At 26.3% G+C, this 27,045-nt stretch overlaps 1 protein-coding gene across 2 annotated transcripts in view; it reads left to right on the top strand.

Moving 5' to 3' along the window:
* The window catches only part of sws (patatin like phospholipase domain containing sws), a 78,353-nt gene extending 51,658 nt beyond the window's left edge, over positions 1-26,695 (top strand). Inside the window, exons 5-9 of one of the 2 annotated variants that reach the window (XM_075302525.1) lie at positions 1,378-1,564; positions 12,333-12,449; positions 20,474-20,685; positions 20,766-21,131; positions 24,434-26,695. In XM_075302525.1, coding sequence (XP_075158640.1) covers positions 1,378-1,564; positions 12,333-12,449; positions 20,474-20,685; positions 20,766-21,131; positions 24,434-24,835 — 1,284 coding nt within the window. In that variant the 3' untranslated portion in view covers positions 24,836-26,695. Of the gene's footprint in view, positions 1-1,377; positions 1,565-12,332; positions 12,450-13,464; positions 13,582-20,473; positions 20,686-20,765; positions 21,132-24,433 lie in introns of both variants that reach the window. The other variant, XM_075302526.1, reaches the window with a different exon arrangement.
* Positions 26,696-27,045: the final 350 nt, after the last annotated feature.

Below are 27,045 nucleotides of genomic sequence, written 5' to 3' on the forward strand. Positions count from 1 at the left end.
GTCAATATTTTATTTCTATAGACATTTTTTAACAAAACTTTATTTCTATATGAAATTTTGTCAAAATTTTATTTCTATAGAAATTTTGTCAAAATTTTATTTCTATAGAAAATTTTGTCAAAATTTTATTTCTATAGAAAATTTTGTCAAAATTTTATTTCTATAGAAAATTTTGTCAAAATTTTCTATACAAAATGTTGTCAAAATTTTATTTCTATACAAAATTTTGTCAAAATTTTATTTCTATAGACATTTTTTAACAAAATTTTATTTCTATATGAAATTTTGTAAAAATTTTATTTCTATAGAAATTTTGTCAAAATTTTATTTCTATAGAAAATTTTGTCAACATTTTTTTTCTATAGAAAATTTTGTCAAAATTTTATTTCTATACAAAATGTTGTCAAAATTTTATTTCTATACAAAATTTTGTCAAAATTTTATTTCTATAGACATTTTTTAACAAAATTTTATTTCTATATGAAATTTTGTCAAAATTTTATTTCTATAGAAATTTTGTCAAAATTTTATTTCTATAGAAAATTTTGTCAAAATTTTATTTCTATAGAAAATTTTGTCAAAATTTTATTTCTATAGAAAATTTTGTCAAAATTTTATTTCTATAGAAAATTTTGTCAAAATTTTATTTCTATAGAAAATTTTGTCAAAATTTTATTTCTATAGAAAATTTTGTCAAAATTTTATTTCTATAGAAAATTTTGTCAAAATTTTATTTCTATAAAAAATTTTGTCAAAATTTTATTTCTATAAAAAATTTTGCCAAAATTTTACTTCTATAAAAAATTTTGCCAAAATTTTATTTCTATAGAAAATTAAAAGTAGAGGCACTAGTCCTATGTGACCAAATGGAAAAAGATGGGGTTTGGTCAATTTATGGTAAGTGTTGTGGAGGATAATCCTCGCATTTTTTTTGTATTCGTATATATCATTTTTCACATATAGGTGGCGATGAAATGAATATTCGTATACGGATTTATTTTCACTTACATCCATCTGGAATTAATTATTAATTTTAATCTTCAAAATTTCTTTTGTTTATTAGGAATATGGAAGGCTACTTTAGTTAATTTTTATCGAATTAAATTTTTAATCTTAAAATATTCGATCAATGCCTTCATCCATGTTTTTTATAATTTTTAATTTAGTTTAATTTAAATTAAAAACAAAAAGTACAGTTTTAATTAAAATAATTTTATTTATCTTAAAGCAAAATATATAGATTATTATTAATTACTTGTACCTAGGTTGAGGGTATAATGGATCCACTTGAGTAATATAAAAATTGTTGGTTTTTCTACATTTCCAATATGATATAAAATTTTAAATTAAATTTTTTCTCTCTCTGACTTTTCATAGAAAATGACCAAATGGTTTTTACAATTATTGGATTTAACCTATCCAATAACTTCCATGTTTTCGGGCCGTGAATTTAATAAAACGATACGTGATACATTTGGCGATGTTAGTATTGAAGATTTATGGATACCCTATTTCACATTGACCACAGATATAACGGCTAGTTGTCATAGAATTCATACGAATGGTAAGTTTTTGCTTGTTTTGTTTTTCTTGATGCTAATATATGATTGCTTTGTATATTTTTATTTTTTATTGATTTTTGTGTTGTTGTAATATTTCTTTAATTATCTAAATGTGTTGTTGTGCGCACCATCTTAAATTAATGGAAACCTCTCATAAATCATGGAGCAAATATCAAATCACACACTGTGTTTTAGTTTTGTCATAGATTTCTTACCACCCATCATACAAATTGATAATCATAATGCACTTCTTCTCACATTGTCATTCCAAACAATAATTTTATATATTTTATGAAAATATTTTAATGTGTAAATCATTTGCTATATATGATACATATTCCATTTCAAAACCATCGATCTATATTCTAAAATTCTATTTTAAAAATCATATTCTGAGATTTTTTACATGCATATAAGTAATATTTGAATTAATAAAGACCTTCTGAATTTTTAATCCAGTCTTTAAAGATATTTAGTATTTATTAAAATTAGTATTTATTGATTATTTATTTAAAATTGTATTTATTTTGTAGTTGTATTTTTCTATCTCCCTATTGATTGTTTAGTGGCTGTTGTTTGTTTAATTTATTTTTTTTTGTTTTGCCTGAAGTAATTGTTAATTTAATATTATTTTTATTAGTTTTAGTATTTAAGATATATAATGAATTTTCCCCATGGTATCTCATTATAATATCACATATATATTCTTGTGCTCAGGGATTTGACTTAAATGGTTGCTATGTTGTTGTTTTCATTAACAATGTGGATTAAAGGGTGATACGGTCAAAATTTGGTCAAGGAAAATCGCGTGTAAATCGGTGAAATCGTTTATTTAAAAAATCAAATTAAATTTCTTTTTCAAGTTCAATTAGTATAAAATTCAGGAAAAATATTCAGTTAGGCTTTCGCTTTTCCAAATCCGAATTGCCGGGCCTCACGCTTGACACCTGCCATCAGATTTTGTACAGCCACCTTGTCCACCTTATTCGCCGCAGAAAGCCAGTTTGCCTTGAACTGCTGCTCGTCCTTAACGGTTTTTTTGGTCTTCCTTAGGTTCCGCTTGACAATAGCCCAGTATTTCTCAATTGGGCGGAGCTCTGGCGTGTTGGGAGGGTTCTTGTCCTTGGGAACCACCTGCACGTTGTTGGCGGCGTACCACTCGATGGCCTTTTTACCGTAATGACAAGATGCCAAATCCGGCCAAACAGTACGGAACAACCGTGTTTCTTCAGGAAAGGCAGCAGACGTTTATTCAAACACTCTTTCACGTAAATTTCTTGCTTGACAGTCCCGGAAGCTATGAAAATGCTGCTTTTCAAGCCACAGGTACAGATGGCTTGTCAAACCAGATATTTCTTTGCGAACTTTGACAGTTTTATGTGCTTGAAAATATCTGCTACCTTTCCCCTTCCTTTTGCTGTATAAAACTCCTGTCCCGGAAGCTGCTTGTAGTCGGCTTTGACGTAGGTTTCGTCGTCCATTACCACGCAGTCAAACTTCGTCAGCATCGTCGTGTACAGCCTCCGGGATCGTATTTTGTTTATCATCGCGATTTGGAGTCACTACCTTCTTGTAAGTCGATAGTCCGGCTCGTTTTTTTGGCTCGATGCACGGTTGTAGACGATACACCCAGCTTATTTGCGGCATCTCGGAGAGAGAGGTTAGGGTTTCGCTTGAAACTACCGGCAACTCTCTTTGCCGTCTCAGCGGCTCCCGGTTTTCGATTTCCCCCCGATCCAGACTTCCTGGCTGTCGACAAACGTTCCCCAAACACTTTAATTACATTTGTAACGGTTGATTTGGCAACTTTTAGCGATTTTGCCAGCTTTGTGTGCGAGTAGCTCGGATTTTCGCGATGCGCGAGCAAAATTTTGATACGCTGCTCTTCTTGCTTGGACGGCATTTTGACAACTGAAGAGTGAATTCCAAAATCAAAATAGGAGCAGCATTCTACACACACACCTTCAAAATGAGGATGAGTTCAGATGAGAGAGTTCAGATTTTTTAAATGCAAAATTGAAAGAAATACGTCAAGTTTATATTGACCAAATTTTGATCGTATCACCCTTTAGTTAAATCGAGTTTTGTTAAAGAATGATAAAAATTTGTCTTTTTTTGTAATTTTCTTAATCGACTTCGTTTTTTGATATTTTTTTAAATCGGATCAAATCAACTAATCCACTTTTCTTCTTCACCAATATAGTGACATATTATCGACATTGCATTGGTTTACGTAATACTCGATTTTTATACCCTGTGCCACACTTTGGAACAGGGTATTTATTATAAGTTAGTGCATATGTTTGCAACACCCAGAAGGAGACGAGATAGACAAGGTGTCTTTGGCGGGGTCGGCCTCTGAGTCGATCGAGCCACGTCCATCTGTCCGTCTGTCTGTGAACACTTTTTTGTAATCAAAGTCTATGTCGCAATTTAAGTCCAATCGACTTCAGATTTGGTACAAGTATGTGTTTTGGGTCAGAATAGAAGAAATCGGTTCAGTTTTAGATATAGCTCCCATATATATATTTCTCCCGATATGAACTTATATGGCCCCAGAAGCTAGAAGTTTGCCCTAATTTGCTTTAAATTTTGTACAGGGTGTATAATTAATGTTCTCGATATACATGCCAATTTTGGTTGAAATCGATTCAGATTTATATATAGCTCCCATATATATCTTTCGCCCGATATGCACTTGTATATCCCCAGAAGCTAGAGTTTTGCCCTAATTTGCTATAAATTTTGCACAGGGAGTAGAATTAATATTCTAGCTATGCATGCCAAATTTAGTTTAAATCGGTTCAGATTTAGATATAATAGCTCCCATATATATCTATCGTCCGATATGCACTTATATGAACTTATATGGCCCCAGAAGCTAGAAGTTTGCCCTAATTTGCTTTAAATTTTGTACAGGGTGTATAATTAATGTTTTCGATATACATGCCAATTTTGGTTGAAATCGATTCAGATTTATATATAGCTCCCATATATATCTTTCGCCCGATATGCACTTGTATATCCCCAGAAGCTAGAGTTTTGCCCTAATTTGCTATAAATTTTGCACAGGGAGTAGAATTAATATTCTAGCTATGCATGTCAAATCTAGTTTAAATCGGTTCAGATTTAGATATAATAACTCCCATATATATCTATCGTCCGATATGCACTCATATGACAACAGAGGTCAACAGAGGTTGTAATCCGATTTATGTGAAATTTTGAACATTTTGTTCCACCCCATTAGCCGACTTAAATTTTAAGTCTACAGAAGTCTTAACAAATTTTAACCAGATCGAGTCAGATTTAAATATATGTATATGGGAATATATATAGCACCCAACACATTTGATGAATTTAATATGGTATCGAAAATGTGGATGTACAAAGTGGTGCAGGGTATATTATAGTCGGCATCACCCGACTTTGGACTTTCCTTACTTGTTTGATAACTTTTTCGTTATAGTATTAAAAATATATTTGCCAAATTTTAACAACCATAAAAATTCATATTGACTGCCGATTTTGGAATTCATGAAATCCCGTTTAGTAAAGCTGAGCTGAATTTGATAAACCTGAAAATCGATTAGTCGAATTGACTTTCAACTTTCTGACCGATAGTCCGCTTTTGTATCTGCAGTATGCTGAAAGTTTTAACAGACTCCACCCGAAATATATTTAATTTAAATTCACGTATAAAATAAAATGGTACACGAAACAAGACAAACACACAAGTTTTTTTTTTAGATTCAATCACGAAATTAATTGATCCAATTAATTTGTTAGTTGAAATATCTTCAATCACAGTAACAATTAAAATATTAATTGAAAGTCAATTAAAAAATTAATTGATCAAATTGAAAAATTAATTGATACTATTAATTTTTATGATTGATTTCTATTTCAATTAATTAAAACATTTGTTGAATCAATTAAATTTTTAATTGAATAGTTTCTAAAACTCAATTAAGACTTTAATTGGAAAAATGTTCGTGAAATTTTTTTCTGGTTAATAATATGTCCTTTGGAATGAGGCCAAGACGTGTCCTAAATAAAGTGTAAACTTACCTCGCCAGTGACAGACCCATGTTAAAGTGACCGGGCCCTTCCATACGTTTTGACCAGAACTGGGACTGGTCCATACACACCAGAGACTAGTCCTGTACCGGACCTATGGTTGATCCATTTCCCGTAGGGGATTTCGACATAGAATATAAATGCATATCGGCCGAAAGAGATGAAGGGGTCCTGTATGTAAGTCTGTATCGATTTCTCTCGAAATCAATAGGGTCCTATTTTGACCCAAAATGAAGTCGATTATTAAAACTGCAACCTAGACATGGCGAGATTGACTCATAGACCTGTCGTAAACAATATTGTCAAAAACCCCATGTGTCTATCTCGTCTAGTGGGTGTTGCAAATATATGCACTAACTTATAATACCCTGTTCCACAGAGTGGCTCAATGTGTAAAAAGTGTAACAATTTTGTTTTAATTAGGGTATCGCAAGTGATACTTTTCGTGACACTTTTTAGAAATTCTCAGCGATAGCGCTTAATCTAAGTTGAATATGATAATCTTGAAAATCGATTTGTAGAATTAATTTTTTAGTTTTTTGACCGAAATACGACTTTTGGATACCCTGTATGGGGCAATTTTTTCTCAGATCCAACAGAAATTTGGTCTTTCCCATATGGTTTGCTCCAATACTGAAAATATTACAAAATTTAAATAACATTTAAGTAGAAACTCTTGATACTCGTATATGTTTTATTTTTAATTTAACATTTGATTGTCTCTTCATGAAACTCATCTATGATGGTTTTATTTTATGTCCCTTATCATTTATGTGTACATGTTTGTGAGTGGATTATAGTTTCAAAAAATTTGAACCCAAACAATTGGAAAAGGTCAACAATATCAAATATGTGGAGGCGGTCATACAATGAAATAATGCTTTGTTTTTGTCAATTGTTTATGTGTCGTTTGTTAATATCTTCTATAGTATAGAATTTCTAAAAAAAAAAAAATAAATAGCATATCTTAAGAGGTCACACTGGGTAAATTTTCAACAAAAGAAAAATTGGTGAGAAATTTGTATATTTTGTTGGTATTTTTTTAAAAGCATTTGTTGGTTATTCCATTTTTTATTTTTTTTCTAATATTCTCAAACATTTCTCCGGGGTGATCATACTCTAAATTGGCCAAACATTTGACCAAAAAAATGTTGTAGATCTGTTTTAAGGGCCCCTTTAATTTCCATTAGTATTTTATTTTTTATGTATTTATTTAAAAATTAATTTAATTTATTATTTATACATTGACGCAATTTTTAAAGCATTTGACTTTTCCGATGTATTTTTTTCAATGACTTTAATTCATCAAGTACTTTAATCTTCTTTGTCCGTAAAGCCCGAATACTAAATTAATTAAAAAAAAAAAAAAAAGTATATACAGCAGTAAGTTCGGCCGGGCCGAATCTTAAATACCCACCACCATGAATCAAATATACTAGTTTCCTTTGAAAATTTCTGAGGGGTTTGATGACAGATATTTTCCCAAGCAGATCAGTTCAACCAGTACGCTTCCCGAAGATAAAAGTAAAGATTTTACCTATGAAGACTAGATCAGATTTATACACGCAAAGAAAAAAAAACGTTTGAAAAACGTGTACCGAAAACGTTTTTCTTTTGTTAGAGTTTTTTGAATTGCCTCGAAAATTTTGAACTTTTATCACCAAAAAAATTCGTTTGTTACAAAATTTTTATTTTTTCAATAAAAAAAGTTATTTTTGAAACAACAACACAGTCCATTTCGTTTATATCAAACACTGTTCTTTTCTGACTTTAGGTCTTTAATAAGACACATTTTACAGTTCAAAATTTAATATACTACAATGTAATGTTGAACATTTTTTCGGAATCTTCCGAACATATCTGGAATATATGTAAAAAAAAAAAAAAAAAAAAAAACTTTGGTCGAAGCAGGGATCGAACCCACGACCCTTGGCATGCAAGTCAGACGTAGCAACCACTGCACCACGGTGCCAAACTAAATGTTTGTTTCTGTTAAATAAACTTTGTTTATTCGGTTCGTGGGCGCCGCAAGCTATGCTATATAAATATAACTTATATGGATATTTATCTATTGATGACCATAACAGGTACATAGCTCAGTGGTTAGTGTGTTGGCTTACAAAGTGAATGGTCCGCGGTTCGATTCTCCGTCCAGGCGAAAGGTAAAAAAAAATTTTAAAAATTTATAAAATCGTATAATTTCTTCTACATTGTTGGTATTACAGGAAAAGGTGTTAAGAACTAAAAAACATCATGGATGTGAGAAAGATGTGAGGGAAAATGCAATTAGCAAGAAAACGATGTTTTTTTGAGTTTGTCCTTATGAAATTGTTTTTACATCCTGGAAAAGAATAAACGTTTATCACAAAATGTATATACTTTTCTCCCAAATACACTTCCTTACAGCGAAAAGCAAATGAGAAACGAACTTTGTTTGTCTAAAATTTCGTTTGGGAGGAAAGAATTATTTTTTTGCGTGTAGGAATAATAAACATCTCGTGTAAGTGTGCAAGAAAATTATGAAATAACGCCTTGTTTTGAAATTTAAAATCTTTAGATTTCAATCCCAATTATTTAAATGATTACGAGAAGTAAAATCTGGAAATTTTACATTCAGTGTCAAGCAATTTTCATGATCAGTGCACCTTCTGTACCCTCAAGATCTTAAATAGGTCTATAAGGGTGCCTTACCAAATGGACCGATAAAAACTAAAGTACACACACCGGAGCCACAGTGGTGCAATGGTTAGCATACCCGCCTTGCATACACAAGGTCGTGGGTTCGATTCCTGCTTCGACCGAACACCAAAAAGTTTTTCAGCGGTGGATTATCCCACCTCAGTAATGCTGGTGACATTTCTGAGGGTTTCAAAGCTTATCTAAGTGGTTTCACTGCAATGTAGAACGCCGTTCGGACTCGGCAATAAAAAGGAGGTCCCTTGTCATTGAGCTTAACATGGAATCGGGCAGCACTCAGTGATAAGAGAGAAGTTCACCAATGTGGTATCACAATGCACTGAATAGTCTAAGTGAGCCTGATACATCGGGCTGTCACCTAACCTATACACACAATATTCAGCACATCTAATTGTAGTTCTAGAATCTAGACCTCAAATCGGAGGGCCGGTTTGTAAGGGGGCTATATCAAAAACTGTACCGATACACAATATATTTGGCACACTTCTTTATGGTCCTAGAATACCTCTAGATTTCCAATTTCTGGTAAATTAGATAAAAACTATGGATTCTAGAAGCCCAAGACGTAAAATTCGGAGATCGGTCTATATGGGGGCTATACCAAACTATGGACCGATGCACGCCATTTTTTGCACACCTCTTTACGGTTCTAAAACAACTCTAGATTTCCAATTTCAAGCAAATTGGATAAAAAAGTACGGTTTCTATAAACCCATGAAGAAAAATCTGGAGATCGGTCTACATGGGGGCTAAACCAAAACATGGACCGATACTCATCATTTTTGACACACCTCTTTATGGTTCTAAAATACATCTAGATTTCCAATTTCAGGCAAATTGGATAAAATCTACGGTTTCTATAAGCCCAAGTGGGAAATCGGGAGATCGGTCTATATGGGGGCTATATCAAAATATGGACCTATACTCACCATTTTTTACACACCTCTTCACGGTTCTAAAATACCTTTAGATTTCCAATTTCAGGCAAATTTGATAAAAACTACGTATTTTAGAAGCCCAAGAAATAAAATCGGGAGATCGGTCTATATGGAGGCTATATCAAAACATGGTCCGATAATCACCATTTTCGACACACCTCTTTATGGTCTAGAATACCTCTAGATTTCTAATTTCAGGCAAATTGGATATAACCTACTGATTCTAGAAGCCCAAGAAGTAAAATCGAGAGATCGATCTATATGGGGGCTATATCAAAACATGGACCGATACATGACACTGTTGGCACACGTATTTATGGTTCTAAAATAGCTTTAGATTTCCAATTTCAGTCAAATTGGATAAAAACTACGGATTCTAGAAGCCCAAGAAGTAAAATCGGGAGTTCGGTCTATATGGGGGCTATACCAAAACATGGTCCGATACTCACCATTTTCGGCACACCTCTTTATGGGTCTAGCAAACCTCTAGATTTTCAATTTCAGGCAGATTGGATAAAAAATATGGATTCTAGAAGCTCAAGAAGTAATATCGGGAGATCGGTCTATATGGAGGCTATATCAAAACCTTGACCGATGTAGCCCATCTTCGAACTTGGCCTGCGTGCAGAAAAAAGACGATTCTGTGCCAAATTTCAGGACGATAGCTCCATTATTGAAGACTGTAGCGTGACAACCGACAGACAGACGGACGTGCTTATATCGTCTTAGAATTTCTCCCTGATCTAGTCGGAAATCGATATTTCGATGTGTTACAAACGGAATGACAAACTTATTATACCCCCGTCACCATTCTATGGTGATGTGTATATAAAAAAGCAAAAAAAAAAAAATGAGTCCGATGAAATATTTGACCAGTGTGACCATACCCCAAAAGTTGGTAAATAAAAACTGTGTCATGGACCTTTTTATTTATAAAACAATGTAATTTTACAATCATTTGACAATTCTGATGATTTTTTTTATTTCGGTTAAATATTTGCCCAGTGTGACTGTTGCTTACATAGAAAAAAAATCACGAAAATTTTTCCAATTAAATTGACTTTTAAAAAATATTAAATTAAAAATGTTAATGATTCAACAAATTTTTTAATTGAAAAAAATATCAATCACAAAAATTATTATTATCAAGTAATTTTTTAATTGTATAAATTAATTTTTTAATTGATACTATCATTTCTGCGATTGAAGACATTTTAATTAAAAACTTAATTGGATCAATGAAGTTCGTGAGTGAATCAGAAAAAAAAATTGTGTGTACACACAAAATTAATTGATCCAACTATACACATAATTTTTTTCTGATTCAATCACGAACTTCATTGATCCAATTAATTTTTTAATTGAAATGTCTTCAATCACAGAAATGATAGTATGAATCAAAGTTTTAACTGCACAGAAAAAAATTTTCACAAAAATATTTCCAATTAAAATTTTAGTTGAATTTTCAAAAACATTCAATTAAAAATTTAATTGACCCTAAAAGTTTTTTAATTAAAACAAAAATCAATCACAATAATTAATAGTATCAATTAATTTTTTAATTGGATCAATTAATTTTTTAATTGGATCAATTAGTTTTTTAATTGGATCAATTAATTTTTAATTGGATCAATTAATTTTTTAATTGGATCAATTAATTTTTTAATTGACTATGCACACAAAAAAAATTGTCTGATTCAATCACGAAATTGATTGATCCAATAATTTGTTTAGTTGAAATGTCTTCAATCACAGAAATGATAGTATCAATTAAAGAATTAATTGAAGGTCAATTAAAAAATTAATTGATCCAACTAAAAAATTAATTGATGCTATTAATTTTTGTGATTGATTTTTGTTTCAATTAAAAACTTTGTTTAATCAATTAAATTTTTAATTGAATATTTCTTAAAACTCTATTTGAATTTTAATTGGTAAAAAATTCCTGAAATTTTTTTTTGTATGATGATTGATACTATCATTTCTGTGATTATAGACATTTCAATTAAAAATTAATTGGATCAATTAATTTTGTGATTGGATCCAAAAATTTATTTGTGTGTGTTGGCATAAAAACTACTTGATTAAAAAATTAATTGACTTCATTAGCAAATTTCAGTTAATTTTTTTATTGATTCAATTAAACATTTAAATGATGTTGATTTCAAAACCCTATTAATTTTTTTATTAAAAATTTAACTATTTTCAATTAATTGACTTAATGTTTTTAGGTCGATTAAAAAATTGAATGTTTGAAAAAAAAAAATAATTAAAAATTAAAAAAAAAATCCATCACTTTTTTTTAACTGACTTGGTCTTCGGAGTTTGATTAAAAAGATAATTGTATCAATTAATTTTTTAATAAAAATTTAAAAATTTTCAATCATTGTTTTTATGAAGATAATGTTTCTATCTTGATTAAAATGTTAATTGTATCAATTAATTTATTAATTAAAAAATTAATTGGAAATAATTTTTTGGTGATATTTTTTCTGCGTAAAGAAATCATCGGGATAATTTTCATTGTGTTACTCTATACGACTAAAAAAAAAAAACATTTAAATGATGTTGATTTCAAAACCCTATTAATTTTTTTTATTAAAAATGTTAACTATTTTCATTTAATGGGCTAATGTTTTTAGTTCGAAACAAAATAATTAAAAATTAAAAAAATCCATCACTTTTTTTAACTGGCTTGGTCTTCGGAGTTTGATTAAAAAGACAATTGTGTCAATTAATTTTTTAATAAAAATTTAAAAATTTTCAATCATTGTTTTTATTAAGATAATGTTTCTATCTTGATTAAAATGTTAATTGTATCAATTAATTTATTAATTAAAAAATTAATTGGAAATATTTTGTTGATATTTTTCTGTGTAAAAAAACCATCGGGATAATTTTCATTGTGAACTCTATACGAAAAAAAAACATTTCTTTTGAGTTGAATTAAGCTCATGAAACAAGGCGATTGCTTCCCATTCTATCTCTGGCTATCTATCTATCTCTCTTTGTGTTTCTATCTCTTTCTTCATACATCTTTTTTACTCCCACATAGGATCTCTGTGGCGTTATGTACGTTCATCCATGTCACTTAGCGGTTATATGCCGCCTTTATGTGATCCTAAAGATGGGCATTTGCTACTGGATGGTGGATATGTAAATAATTTACCAGGTAAATGTTTTATGTTTTGCTTTTTCCCCCCTCTATTTCTCTTGTAATGATATTGCCTTATTTAAAAAAACAATAATAATTATAATATATTAGATAATAACAAATTACAAAAAAATAAAAAAAACAAAAATGCAGTATCGGAAATTTATTTTAAATAAAGCAAAGAAATTTAATTGTTTTATTTTAATTATATTAAAATTTTATTTCTTTATTTTCTTTGTTTGAAATACATATTAGTTTGTTACAACTATTTATAACAAAAAAAAAAATTAGACAGAAATGAATGATTGAAATATACGAGAGTGTATGTCCCCTTCTAAGGCAAGTAAGTATCTGTTCGTTTAGTTGAAATGTTACTTAGTTGATTTGTTTGAAGTTTTTTTTCCTAGAAAAATTTGGTTTTTATCTATAGATAAAATGTAAAAAACTCAGAATGTGTTTTTTTTTATAAATCGATTAAATCACCTAAATATTTTTTTTAATTCTGTGTTACCCTGTTTTCCCTGTGTTTCCACCCTGTGAATTCAGAAATAAATCAACAAGCAAAAAAATAAAACAACCAAAATCCCCAACAAAATCATGCAAAATGGAAAGCACACAGATACACACACCCAATAACTAAATGCATATACCATATAAAATTAATCATATCCCTGTTATATAATATATATAAAATTTCATTAATTTTTATTTTTCTAATAATGTGGGTTTTATTTTTTATTATAGTTTTCTTTATAAAAAAATATTATTTAAAAAAATCTAATACATTGGTGGCTTTTAATTTAATTTTATTACATTAATTTTTATTTTAATTTGAAAACATTTGTTTTAAAACAAAAACATTGCAATATATTTTTTAATTTAAATTTAGTTTTCATATAAATTTTTTTTATCTTTTTTTCTTCCTAATTGTGGTGTGTGTCCTATTTGCCTTTTATTTGGTATTATTGTTGTTGTCTTTCGTCATTTCTTTTTCTCTCCTTTCTCTTTCACATATTCTTTCTAAAATATCCAGGTCACCTGTGGCGTTATGTCCGTGCTAGCATGTCCATTGCTGGTGTATTTCCACCGTTTTGTGACTATAAAGATGGACATTTATTATTAGACGGTTGTTATACGAATAATGTTCCAGGTAATGCTTATTTTTTTTTTAATTTCAAAAAAGTTTATTTTATATTAATTTTTTGTTTGTTTCATATGTGTGTGTTTTTTTAATTTAATTTAATTTTTTTAATGATTTTTTTTGTGCTTAAACTCGATGTTCTTATTGTAAATTTCCGCACTGCATTTTTGTTTTAAAAGTTAAGTGTTATAGAAATATTATTAGTTTTTAAGATAAATTAAAAAGTAACTATATAAAAATACAAATATCTACATAAGAAATATATTATTAACTTAAATTTATAAAATTTATTATTAAAAAATAATTATATTTTTGTTCACCTTCTCAGACGTGGAAAAATTTAATTGATTCAATTAATTTCTGCCACAAAATAATTGAATTTAAAAGATTGATTAAAGTAATAAATTTTTTTAATCAATTACTGATGTCAGTTAAAAATGTAGTGGATCCAAATAAAAATCAATTGACTGAATTTATGTGATAGATTTTGGCTTTTGATTTCAAAATTATTGGACCCTATTAATATTTTAGCAATTGTGGCAATGTCAATGGTCTATCTGTCGGATCTCAATTATATTTTTGTATATATTTTGATCTCTCCTACTAGCGACAATTTTTTGGGTTTGTAAATATCCCTTGAATTGTAAATGTGCCGAATTTTAAATGTTATAAGGAAAACTTTAGAAAATTTTGTCAAAATTTTTACTTCTACAGAAAATGTTGTCAAAATTTAATTTCTATGAAAATTTTTGTCAACATTTTATTTCTATAGAAAATTTTTTGAAAATTTTATTTCTATGGAAATTTTTTCAAAATTTTATTTCTATAGCAAATTTTGTCAAAATTTTATTTCTATAGCACATTTTGTCACAATTTTATTTCTATAGAAAATTTTGCCAAAATTTTATTTCTATAGAAAATTTTGTCAAAATTTTATTTCTATAGAAAATTTTGTCAAAATTTTATTACTATAGAAAATTTTGTCAAAATTTTATTTCTATAGAAAAGTTTATCAAAATTTTATTTCTATAGAAAATTTTGTCAAAATTTTATTTCTATAGAAAATTTTGTCAAAATTTTATCTATTGAAAATTGTGCCAAAATTTTATTTTTATGGAAAATTTCGTCAAAATTTTATTTCTATAGAAAATTTTGTCAAAATTTTATTTCTATAGAAAATTTTGTCAAAATTTTATTTCTGTAGAAAATTTTATCATAATTTTATATCTATAGAAAATGTTGTCAAAATTTTATTTCCATAGAGAATGTTGTCAAAATTTTATTTCTATAGAAAATTTTGTCCAATATTTTACTTCTATAGAAAATTTTGTCCAAATTTTTACTTATATAGAAAATTTTGTCCATATTTTTACTTCTAACGAATATTTTGTCAAAAAATTTACTTCTATAGAAAATTTTGTCACAATTTTGTTTCTATAGAACATTTTGTCGAAATTTTATTTCTATAGAAAATGCTGTCAAAATTTTATTTCTATGGAAATTTTGTCAAACTTTTATTTCTGTAGAAAATTTTGTCAAAATGTTATTTCTATAGAAAATTTTGTCAAAATTTTATTTCTAAAGAAAATTTTGTCTCTATAGAAAATTTTTTTATTTCTATAGAAAATTTTGTAAAAATTTTATTTCTTTAGGAAATTTTGTCCAAATTTTATTTCTATAGAAAATGTTGTCAAAATTTTATTTCTATAGAAAATTTTGTCAAAATTTTATTTTTATGGAAAATTTTGTCAAAATTTTATTTCTATAGAAAATTGTGCCAAAATTTTATTTTTATAGAAAATTTTGTCAAAATTGTATTTCTATAGAAGATTTTGTCCAAATTTTACTTCTATAGAAAATGTTGTCAAAATTTTATTTCTATAGAAAATGTTGTCAAAATTTTATTTCTGTAGAAAATTTTGTCAAAATTTTATTTCCATAGAACATTTTTCAAAATTTTATTTCTATAGAAACGGTTGTCAAAATTGTATTTCTATAGAAATTTTTTTCAAAATTTTATTTCTATAGAAAATTTTGTCAAAATTCTATTTCTATAGAAAATTTTGTCAAAATTTTATTTCTATAGAAAATTTTGTCAAAATTTTATTTCTATAGAAAATTTTTGTCAAAATTTTATATCTATAGAAAATTTTGTCAAAATTTTATTTCCATAGAAAATTTTGTCAAAATTTTATTTCTATAGAAAATTTTGTCAAAATTTTATTTCTATTGAAAATTTTGTCAAAATTTTATTTCTATAGAAAATTTTGTCAAAATTTTATTTCTATAGAAAATTTTGTCAAATTTATATTTCTATAGAAAATTATGTCAAAATTTTATTTCTATAGAAACATTTTGTCAAAATTTTATTCTATAGAAAATTTTGTCAAAATTTTATTTCTATAGACAATTTTGTCAAAATTTTATTTCCATAGAAAATTTTGTCAAAATTTTATTTCTATAGAAAATTTTGTCAAAATTTTATTTCTATAGAAAATGTTGTCAAAATTTTATTTCCATAGAAGATGTTGTCAAAATTTTATTTCTACAGAAAATTTTGTCAAAATTTTATTTCTAAAGAATTTTGTTTTTTCCTAAATTGTATTTTTATAGAAAATTTTATCAAAATTCTACTTTTAACAGAAAATTTATTTCTATAGAAAATTTTGTCCAAATTTTATTTCTATAGAAATTTTTATAAAAATTTTTACTTCTATAGAAAAATTTGTCAAAATTTTATTTCTACAGAAAATTGAAGTACCTCTTAGTTGCAATAATGGCCAAAAACTAGAAGAAATCAAGGGAGGCACTGTGATGCTTAAGAAGAATCATGGTTTCGATTTCGTGTGAATTATGTACCCTTGACATGATGAGGGAAATTCGTAGTCCTATTCGACCAATTTGATCATGGTGATAGACGAGATATGGACCGATGAATTATCATGGTGAAGAAAAACTTTTACCAATGGCGTTGTTAATCATCTTCGAACGCAGAGTCCTATGTATGTTTGGACGAATTTCTTTCCATGACTTTATGGGGATGTCTGTCCGTTCTTCCATGTGACTGCCTTCAATATGTTATTGAATTTTCGGTACGTTGCGAAATGTAGACTTTTGCAAAGACAAAAGTCGAAAATTTCAATTTTTAAAAAATCGAAAAGTTAACTTTTCCAAGCTTCGTAAAAGTTAGGTATTACAATCTCGGTTGCCGCAGTTGGTAGAATTCTATTTCTTTGTTTGGTAGATTTGTAGTGTTCTCGATATTTTGGTATATTTTGCAAAATATTTCTCTCCAACCAAGAGGTAATTCATATATAGAAATTTTCAACAGAAATAAAAGTTTGAGAAAATTTTCTATAGAAATAAAATTATGACCAAATATAAATAAAATTTTTATAAAAAATTTTCTATTGAAATACAATTTTTATAAAATTTTCTATAGAAATAAAATTTGGACAAATTGTTCTATAGAAATAAAATGTTGACAAAATATTCTATAGAAATAAAATGTTGACAAAATATTCTATAGAAATAAAATGGTGACATAATTTTGTATAGAAAAAAAATTTTAAAATTTTCTATAGCAAACAAAAAAAAAATGGGATAATTTTCTACGGAAATAAAATTTTTATAAAATTTTCTATAGAAATAAAATTTAAGCAAAATTTTCTATAGAAAAAAAATTTTGAGAAAATTTTCTACAGAAATGAAATTTTGAGAAAATTTTCTACAGAAATGAAATTTTGAGAATATTTTCTGTAGAAATAATATGTTGACAAAGTTTTTTATTGATATAAAATATTGACAAAATTTACTATTGACAATAGAAATAAAATTTGGAAAAAACTTTCTCTAAGAATAAAATTTTGAGAAAATCTACTATAGAAATAAAATTTTCTATCGGAATAAAATTTTGAGAACATTTTCTATAGAAATACATTTTTGAGAAAATTTTCTATAGAAATAAAATTTGTACAAATTTTTCTATAGAATTAAAATTTTGACAAAATTTTCTATAGAAACAAAATGGTGACAAAATTTTCTATAGAAATACAATTTTCACAATATTTTCTATAAAAAATTGAGAGAATTTTTACAGAAATAAAATTTTTATAAAATTTTCTATAGAAATAAAATTTGGACAACATTTTCTAAGAAATAAAATTTTGAGAAAATTTTCTACAGAAATAAAATTTCGAGAATATTTTCTATAGAAATAACATTTTGACAAAATTTTTAATTGATATAAAATAGTGACAAAATTTCCTGTAGAAATAAAATTTTTATAAAATTTTCTATAGAATAAAATTTAGACAAAACTTTCTCTAAAAATAAAATTTTGAGAAAATCTACTATAGAAATAAAATTTTCTATTGGAATACAATTTTGAGAAAATTTTCTATACAAATACAATTTTGACAACATTTTCTATAGAAAAAAAAAAAATTCTATTGAAAAAAAAAAAACTTATAGAAACAAAATTTGGACAAAATTTTCTATAGAAATAAAATTTTGAGAAAATTTTCTACAGAAATAAAATTTTCAGAATATTGTCTATAGAAATAAAATTTTGACAACATGTTCTATTGACATAAAATATTGGCAAAATTTCTTGTAAAAATAACATTTTTATAAAATTTTCTATAGAAATAAAATTTTGGACAAAACTTTCTCTAAAAATAACATTTTGAGAAAATCTACTATAGAAATAAAATTTTCTATAGGAATAAAATTTTGCGAAAATTTTCTACAGAAATAAAATTTTGAGAAAATTTTCTATAGAAAGAAAATTTTGAGCAAATATAAATAAAATTTTTATAAACTTTTTTCTATAGAAATAAAATTTTTATAAAATTTTCTATAGAAATAAAATTTTGACAAAATTTTCTATAGCAATAAAATGTTGACCAAATATTCTATAAAAATAAAATGGTGACAAAATTTTCTATATGGTGACAAAATTTTAAAAATTTTCTATTGCAAAAAAAAGAGAGAAATTTCTACAGAAATAAATTTTAGAGAAAATTTTCTATAGAAATAAAATTTGGACAAAATTTACTATAGAAATAAAATGGTGACAAATAGAAATACAATTTTAACAACATTTTCTATAAAAAATTGAGTGAATTTTCTACAGAAATAAAATTTTTACAAAATTTTCTATAGAAATAAAATTTGGACACAATTTTCTATAGAAATAAAATTTTGACAAAATTTTCTATAGAAATAAAATTTTGACAAAATTTTCTATACAAATAAAATTTTGGGAAAATTTTTTATAGACTAAAAATTTTGAGAAAATTTTCTACAGAAATAAAATTTGAGAAAATTTTCTACAGAAATAAAATTTTGAGAAAATTTTCTACAGAAATAAAATTTTGAGAAAATTTTCTATAGAAAGAAAATGTTGAGCAAATATAAATAAAATTTTTATAAACTTTTTTCTATAGAAATAAAATTTTTATAAAATTTTCTATAGAAATAAAATTTTGACAAAATTTTCTATAGCAATAAAATGTTGACCAAATATTCTATAAAAATAAAATGGTGACAAAATTTTCTATATGGTGACAAAATTTTAAAAATTTTCTATTGCAAAAAAAAGAGAGAAATTTCTACAGAAATAAATTTTAGAGAAAATTTTCTATAGAAATAAAATTTGGACAAAATTTACTATAGAAATAAAATGGTGACAAATAGAAATACAATTTTAACAACATTTTCTATAAAAAATTGAGTGAATTTTCTACAGAAATAAAATTTTTACAAAATTTTCTATAGAAATAAAATTTGGACACAATTTTCTATAGAAATAAAATTTTGACAAAATTTTCTATAGAAATAAAATTTTGACAAAATTTTCTATACAAATAAAATTTTGGGAAAATTTTTTATAGACTAAAAATTTTGAGAAAATTTTCTACAGAAATAAAATTTGAGAAAATTTTCTACAGAAATAAAATTTTGAGAAAATTTTCTACAGAAATAAAATTTTGAGAAAATTTTCTATAGAAAGAAAATGTTGAGCAAATATAAATAAAATTTTTATAAACTTTTTTCTATAGAAATAAAATTTTTATAAAATTTTCTATAGAAATAAAATTTTGACAAAATTTTCTATAGCAATAAAATGTTGACCAAATATTCTATAAAAATAAAATGGTGACAAAATTTTCTATATGGTGACAAAATTTTAAAAATTTTCTATTGCAAAAAAAAGAGAGAAATTTCTACAGAAATAAATTTTAGAGAAAATTTTCTATAGAAATAAAATTTGGACAAAATTTACTATAGAAATAAAATGGTGACAAATAGAAATACAATTTTAACAACATTTTCTATAAAAAATTGAGTGAATTTTCTACAGAAATAAAATTTTTACAAAATTTTCTATAGAAATAAAATTTGGACACAATTTTCTATAGAAATAAAATTTTGACAAAATTTTCTATAGAAATAAAATTTTGACAAAATTTTCTATACAAATAAAATTTTGGGAAAATTTTTTATAGACTAAAAATTTTGAGAAAATTTTCTACAGAAATAAAATTTGAGAAAATTTTCTACAGAAATAAAATTTTGAGAAAATTTTCTACAGAAATAAAATTTTGAGAAAATTTTCTATAGAAATAAAATTAATTTTCTCCATACTTTGGTAGATTCTTTTTGGCTCGAGTGACAATCGTGATTGCCAAAAATTAAGGTTATCCCTCCTTGCTTTCTACCAATACCTATTAAAATCTCCAATTAATGTTGTGTCAGAAATTTTGTAGTATAAACTAAAGCTAAGTTATGTTATGCTAACAATCCTCTAAAAATATCCCAATCCTTTTACTCAATATATAATTTTTTCAATTAATATTGCAATATTAACGAAATTATCAATTATTCCCATATTTAGCTGATGTTATGCGAAACTTAGGTGCAGCTCACATTATTGCCATCGATGTTGGCTCACAAGATGATACAGATCTTACCAATTATGGTGATGATTTATCTGGATGGTGGCTATTGTATAAAAAATGGAATCCATTTACATCACCGGTTAAGGTTCCCGATTTACCGGATATACAATCAAGATTGGCATATGTTTCTTGTGTTAGACAATTGGAGGTAAGTTTAAAAAATTATGTCTTTTTTTCAAAAATAATTCTAATATTCGAATAATTTTTTTACTTTCGTTTGTCTTGCAGGAAGTGAAAAACTCCGACTATTGTGAATATATACGTCCACCTATAGATAAATATAAAACCCTTGCCTTTGGTAGTTTCGATGAGATACGTGATGTGGGCTATGTTTTTGGTAAAAACTATTTTGAAACTATGGCTAAGGCCGGACGTTTGGGTCGCTTTAATCAATGGTTTAACAAAGAGCCACCGAAAAAAGATAATCATGCATCGTTAAGCGAATATACGTTTATTGATTTGGCACAAATTGTGTGTAAATTACCTGATTTAGATCATCCCATGCATAATGTGGATCCTCACCACCATAATTATTTCTATAGTGAAGATGAGGACTACGATGGTTACATATCGGAACCATCAATTTATAATAGGGTAAGTAATGATAGAAAAATGGTATTTTAAGGAAATAGTCCAGTATTCTTGTCAAACCTGATTGTAAAGCATTCAGAACTACCGGGGCAGTGGGATCCACCAATTGAGAGGTCTTTAGCTCTTACAATGAAATTCGAAGATTTTTTAAATTCACTTTTTGGCGAAGACTATCACCCCAGATCATCCTATTATTCTATCCTCAAAGAGGACAGAGAAAAAACACGCTAGCAAGCAATGGGCCTTCGTTGTCCACGTTTCTTGCCAATGACTACGTCGGAGATTCAGGGAGAGAATGCAATTCGGAACACAAAATTCTGCCTCTAACGAATACCACTCGACCCGTAACCACGGTTGCCACTCGTGCCAAAAATAATCTACCAAAATTTGAAGAATAATTTTCCACAATCTGGTAGATTTAAAACAATCTTATTTTGAAGTTTTTGATCAAATTTTTGTGGTTAGTATGAAAAAAATGTATTTTTTCGAATGAATAAATGATTAGCAAAAAAAAAAAATGGGTGTTTATATATTCCTTGAATTGTAAATGTGTCGAATTTTAAAAGTTTTAACGAAAAATTTGTCAAAATTTTATTTCTATAGAAAATTTTGTCAAAATTTTATTTCTATAGAAAATTTTGTCAAAATGTTATTTCTATAGAAAATTTTCTCAAAATTTTATTTCTATAGAAAATTTTCTCAAAATTTTATTTCTATATAAAATTTTGTCAACATTTTATTTCTAAAGAAATTTTTGTCAAAATTTTCTCTATAAAATTTTGTCAAAATTTTATTTCTATAGAAAATTTTGTCAAAATATTATTTCTATAGAACATTTTGTCAAAATTTCATTTCTATAGAAAATTTTTTCAAAATTTTATTTCTATAGAAAATTTTGTCAAAATTTTATTTCTATAGAAAATTTTGTCAAAATTTTATTTCTATAGAAAATTGTCTCAAAATATTATTTCTATAGAAAATGTTTTCAAAATTTTATTTCTATAGAAAATTTTGTTAAAATTTTATTTCTATAGAGAATTTTGTCAAAATTTTATTTCTATAGAAAATTTGGTCAAAATTTTATTTCTATAGAAAATTTGGTCAAAATTTTATTTCTATAGAAAATTTTGTCAAAATTTTATTTCTATAGAAAATTTTGTCAAAATTTTATTTCTATAGAAAATTTTGTCAAAATTTTATTTCTATAGAAAATGTTGTCAAAATTTTATTTCTATAGAAAATTTTGTCAATATTTTATTCCTATAGAAAATTTTGTCAAAATTGTATTTCTATAGAAAATTTTGTCAAAATTTTATTTCTATAGAAAATTTTGTCAAAAATTTATTTCTATAGAAAATGTTGTCAAAATTCTATTTCTATAGAAAATTTTGTCCCAAAGCTTTATTTATATAAAAAATTTTGTCAAAATTTTATTTCTATAGAAAGTTTTGTCAAAATTTTATTTCTAGAAAAAATTTTGTCAAAATTTTATTCTATAGAAAATTTTGTCAAAATTTTATTTCTATAGAAATTTTTATTTCTATAGAAAATTTTGTCAAAATTTTATTTCTAAGAAAATGTTGTCAAAAATTTGATTTGTATAGAAAATTTTCTCAAAAATTTATTTCTGTAGAAAATTTTGTCAAAATTTTATTTTTATAGAAAAATTTGTCAAAATTTTATTTTTATAGAAAATTTTGTCAATATTTTATTTCTATAGAAAATGTTGTCAAAATTTTATTTCTATAGAAAATGTTGTCAAAATTTTATTTCTATAGAAAATTTTGTCAATATTTTATTTCTATAGAAAATTTTGTCAAAATTGTATTTGTATAGAAAATTTTGTCAAAATTTTGTTTGTATAGAAAATTTTGTCAAAATTTTATTTCTATAGAAAATTTTGTCAAAATTTTATTTCAATATAAAATTTTGTCAAAATTTTATTTCTGGATTGTTGTTGTTTTTATTGCAGCTTAAAACCATACATTGACTAAACTACAAGTGTAGCTTAACCAACAGAGGAAAAGAATGTTTGTGAAATTAATTTGGGCAAAGCCCTATAGACTGCAAGATGGTTGGATGGACGCACGTTTCGGGATTACCACATTCCTCATCAGCATCCTCTACTTGCAGCAAAACTATCAACCAATTATCCGAAAAAAGGTTTTGTATGATAGCCGGCTAATGCCGAAATAATTCGAAACAAACATATCTCTTTTCCTATGCCACTGTCAAATCATCGATTTGAATTCAGTTGGCTGGGTTTATTTTGAGCGTGCTTCCTCTTCTTTTTCCATTCTTTTTGTTTTGTTATTGTTGGTTTTGTTCTTTAAGCATTGTTGTTGTGTATTTCTATAGAAAATGTTTGTCAAAATTTTATTTCTATAGAAAATTTTTGTAAAATGTTTATTTCTATAGAAAATTTTGTCAAAATTTTATTTCTATAGAAAATGTCAAAATTTTATTTCTATAGAAAATTTTGTCAAAATTTTATTTTTATTGAAAATTTTGTCAAAATTTTATTTCTATAGAAAATTTTGCAAAAATTTTATTTGTATAGAAAATGTCAAAATTTCCATAGAAAATTTGTCAACATTTTATTTCTATAAATAATTTTGTCAACATTTTATTTCTATAGATAATTTTGACAACATTTTATTTCTATAGATAATTTTGTCAACATTTTATTTCTATAGATAATTTTGTCAAAGTTTTTTTCTATAGAAAATTTTGTCAAAATTTTATTTCTATAGAAAATTTTGTCAACATTTTTTCTCTATAGAAAAATTTCTCAAAAATTTATTTCTATAGAAAAATTTGTCAAAATTTTATTTCTATAGAAAATTTTGCCAAAATTGTATTTCTATAGAAAATTTTATCAAAATTGTATTTCTATAGAAAATTTTGTCAAAATTTTATTTCTATAGAAAATTTTCTGAAAATTTTATTTCTATAGAAATTTTTTTCAAAAATTTATTTCTATAGAAAATTTTGTCAAAATTTTATTTCTACAGAGAATATTGTAATTTTTTCTAAAAGTAGAAAAATCGATTTTATTGTTTTGATTAAAATACCTATATGTCGTTAGTATGTCTCTATCTGACGTCCCCTTCTATCTGCTTACATCTGCCGTATATTTATTGAAGAGCTTAATTAAAGTTCTGTGCCGTTTTTCAAAATCAGGCTGCCATTTTAATTTAAGCATAAATAGCCAATCTTTATTAAATATTTAAATATTTAATAAATATTTACTTAATACAATCTTTATTAAATATTTACTTCTTTCATTTTTCTTTTTTTTTCAGAATCATATAAAAATGAAACGTACGGGTACATCATTATCCTTGTCGGAAAATGAAATGGACTCAGATATTGAACTTGATCTCACTCTGGCTATAAGAGAACATCAAAAAACTCGCAGCACACCACCAACACCAGTTAATTTATCCAAAACAATGGGAACAACAGAAAGTTTAAGTGATAGTGTAGATGGCCTTGATGGTCACCACTTGGAAAACAACTCCAATATTCAACTGACACCAGAAGACGGAGAAAAATCACTACCTTTGGAAAATAAGTCAACTGTAGAAACTCTACTAGCAACGAATAATAAAAATGGAGACAATGACAGAGGTCATATTGATAGCTCCATAATTATTAATAGCGAAGAAAATAGCACAACAGCTAAGACAGCAGCATCATCATAACGCTTATTTTTAGCTTAAATCTCAGAGGTTACCATCTAAGATTTCTTTTTTTAGGTTTAATGAAATGGATCAAATGCGCCTTACAAATATCATTTTCATTTTGGGATTCATTTTTGTTTGTTTAAAGAGACTGGGAAGTATGTTGGAGTCTATGCACACACACCCACACACACCAGTATCACCATTTTTGCAACTTGAAAGTTTGCCTGTAAGATTTTTAATGAATTTTCTTTTACAAAAGTAAAAATTTTAAAATCAGTTACTCGATTTTGATCAACATTTTCAGTGACAAAAAAAAAAATGGACATGGCCAATATTAAAAATCGATTCATCGATTTTGGGCAATAAGAAAGTTTGAAAGACAATTTTAATAAGATTTTAATAAGATTTTTTTTTGGTTAAAATAAAAAATCGATTAGTGGATTTTAGACCACACAAGCAATTCCATTGTGGCCAACGTAACATCTTGCCATGTTGATATCGACTGTGTGTCAATTTTGGAAAATCGATACTCGACCTTCAAAAAATGTATAAGTAAATAAATACATACATAAAAAAGAAATTTATAAAAATCGCCTTTTAGATGCCAATTTACGATATTAAAAGTTTTTACTAAAAACAAAGAGACTGGGAAGTATGTTGGAGTTTATGCACACACACCCATACACACCGGTATCACCATTTTTGCAACTGGAAAGTTCGCCTGTAAGATTTTTAATGAATTTTCTTTTACAAAAGTAAAAATTTTAAAATCAGTTACTCGATTTTGATCAACATTGTCAGTGACAAAAAAAAATCGAAAAAGGACATGGCCAATATTAAAAATCGATTCATCGATTTAGGGCAATAAGAAAATTTGAGAAGCAATTTTAATAAGATTTTTTTTTGGTTAAAATTAAAAATCGATTAGTGGAGTTTAGACCACACAAGCAATTCAATTGTGGCCAAAGTAACATTTTACCATGTTGATATCGACTGTGTGTCAATTTTGGAAAATCGATAATCGACCTTCAAAAAATATATAAGTAAATAAATACATACATAAAAAAAGAAATTTATAAAAATCACCTTTTAGAAGCCAATTTACGACATTAAAAGTTTTTACTAAAAACAGAATTGGACCAATTAATTTGGTGATTGAAGTCAAATAAACATTTGTGAGTGTGTGTGTATTGCTGTTATGGTTTTTGTTTAATTTTTTCATATTTAGAATTGTGGTCTCAATACTTATTCGATTTATTTGTTCCTGATTATAGAGAAGGCCATCATAGTATATATACTAACAGAAAGCAGAACAGACAGCAGATGAAAAAGAACTGATAAAACAATTTATGTGTTTTTTTTTTTAATTTTAAATGCCATTTTTAAATCAATCAACAAAATGCAAAAAATTCAAACCAAACAAACTGAATTGTTGAACAATTTTCAAAGATTTTCTTTGTTAATTTTTAGTCTTGTAAGTTAAAGTATTTTTAAGTTTATCCATATACATAGATTAATTAATTACTAAACCATTTTGATATAGTTTTTTTTTCTTTTTAGTTTGTAAGATAAATCTTTTCTTTCTTTCGATCGATAATTTCTTCTATTTTCCTTATCTTTTTTTTAACAATAATTACATTTTGTTTTTATACTGTACATACGAATTGTTAAGTAATTTAATATAAATCTATTAGTAATAATAAAAGGATAACTATGCACAAGATATTAACAATTTCATAATGATGCTACATAGGTAGCAGAAAAACAAAGGGAAAGAAACAATAAAATACAAAGAAAAAAATCCTTCGTTTTTTGTAAGTACCATAGCTTAAGCAGGACAGACTTATTAAAGATAATAAAATTGAAAATAAAGTATAACCATATTGTTTTTATTGTCTCCCTAGTAGGGTTGCCAGATGACGGTTGCCCAAATCCGGGACATTGCGCCGTATATTCCGGGATTTGTCGGGACAAGCAAAAACAGTCACATTTTTCGAGAATATTTGCCCATTGTTTATCACTTGGTCTTTCTTTTGGTAAATTTGCATAAACGCCATGTCGTAGTTGTCATTGTCTGAAGACTTTGAAATTCGTAAATATGTTGGAACCTCTGAAACTTCCTCCCAAGATGGAAGCCTAAACTCATATTTACTGTAAATTACTTTCGGTTATAGCAAACAAAGCAAGATCTGAGGTGCCGATCGCTGTTTCTTTGGTAGTGCCTTTCG

Source organism: Haematobia irritans, chromosome 3, assembly GCF_050003625.1.
Source record: "Haematobia irritans isolate KBUSLIRL chromosome 3, ASM5000362v1, whole genome shotgun sequence".
In the NCBI taxonomy this organism is placed as follows: Eukaryota; Metazoa; Arthropoda; class Insecta; order Diptera; family Muscidae; genus Haematobia; species Haematobia irritans.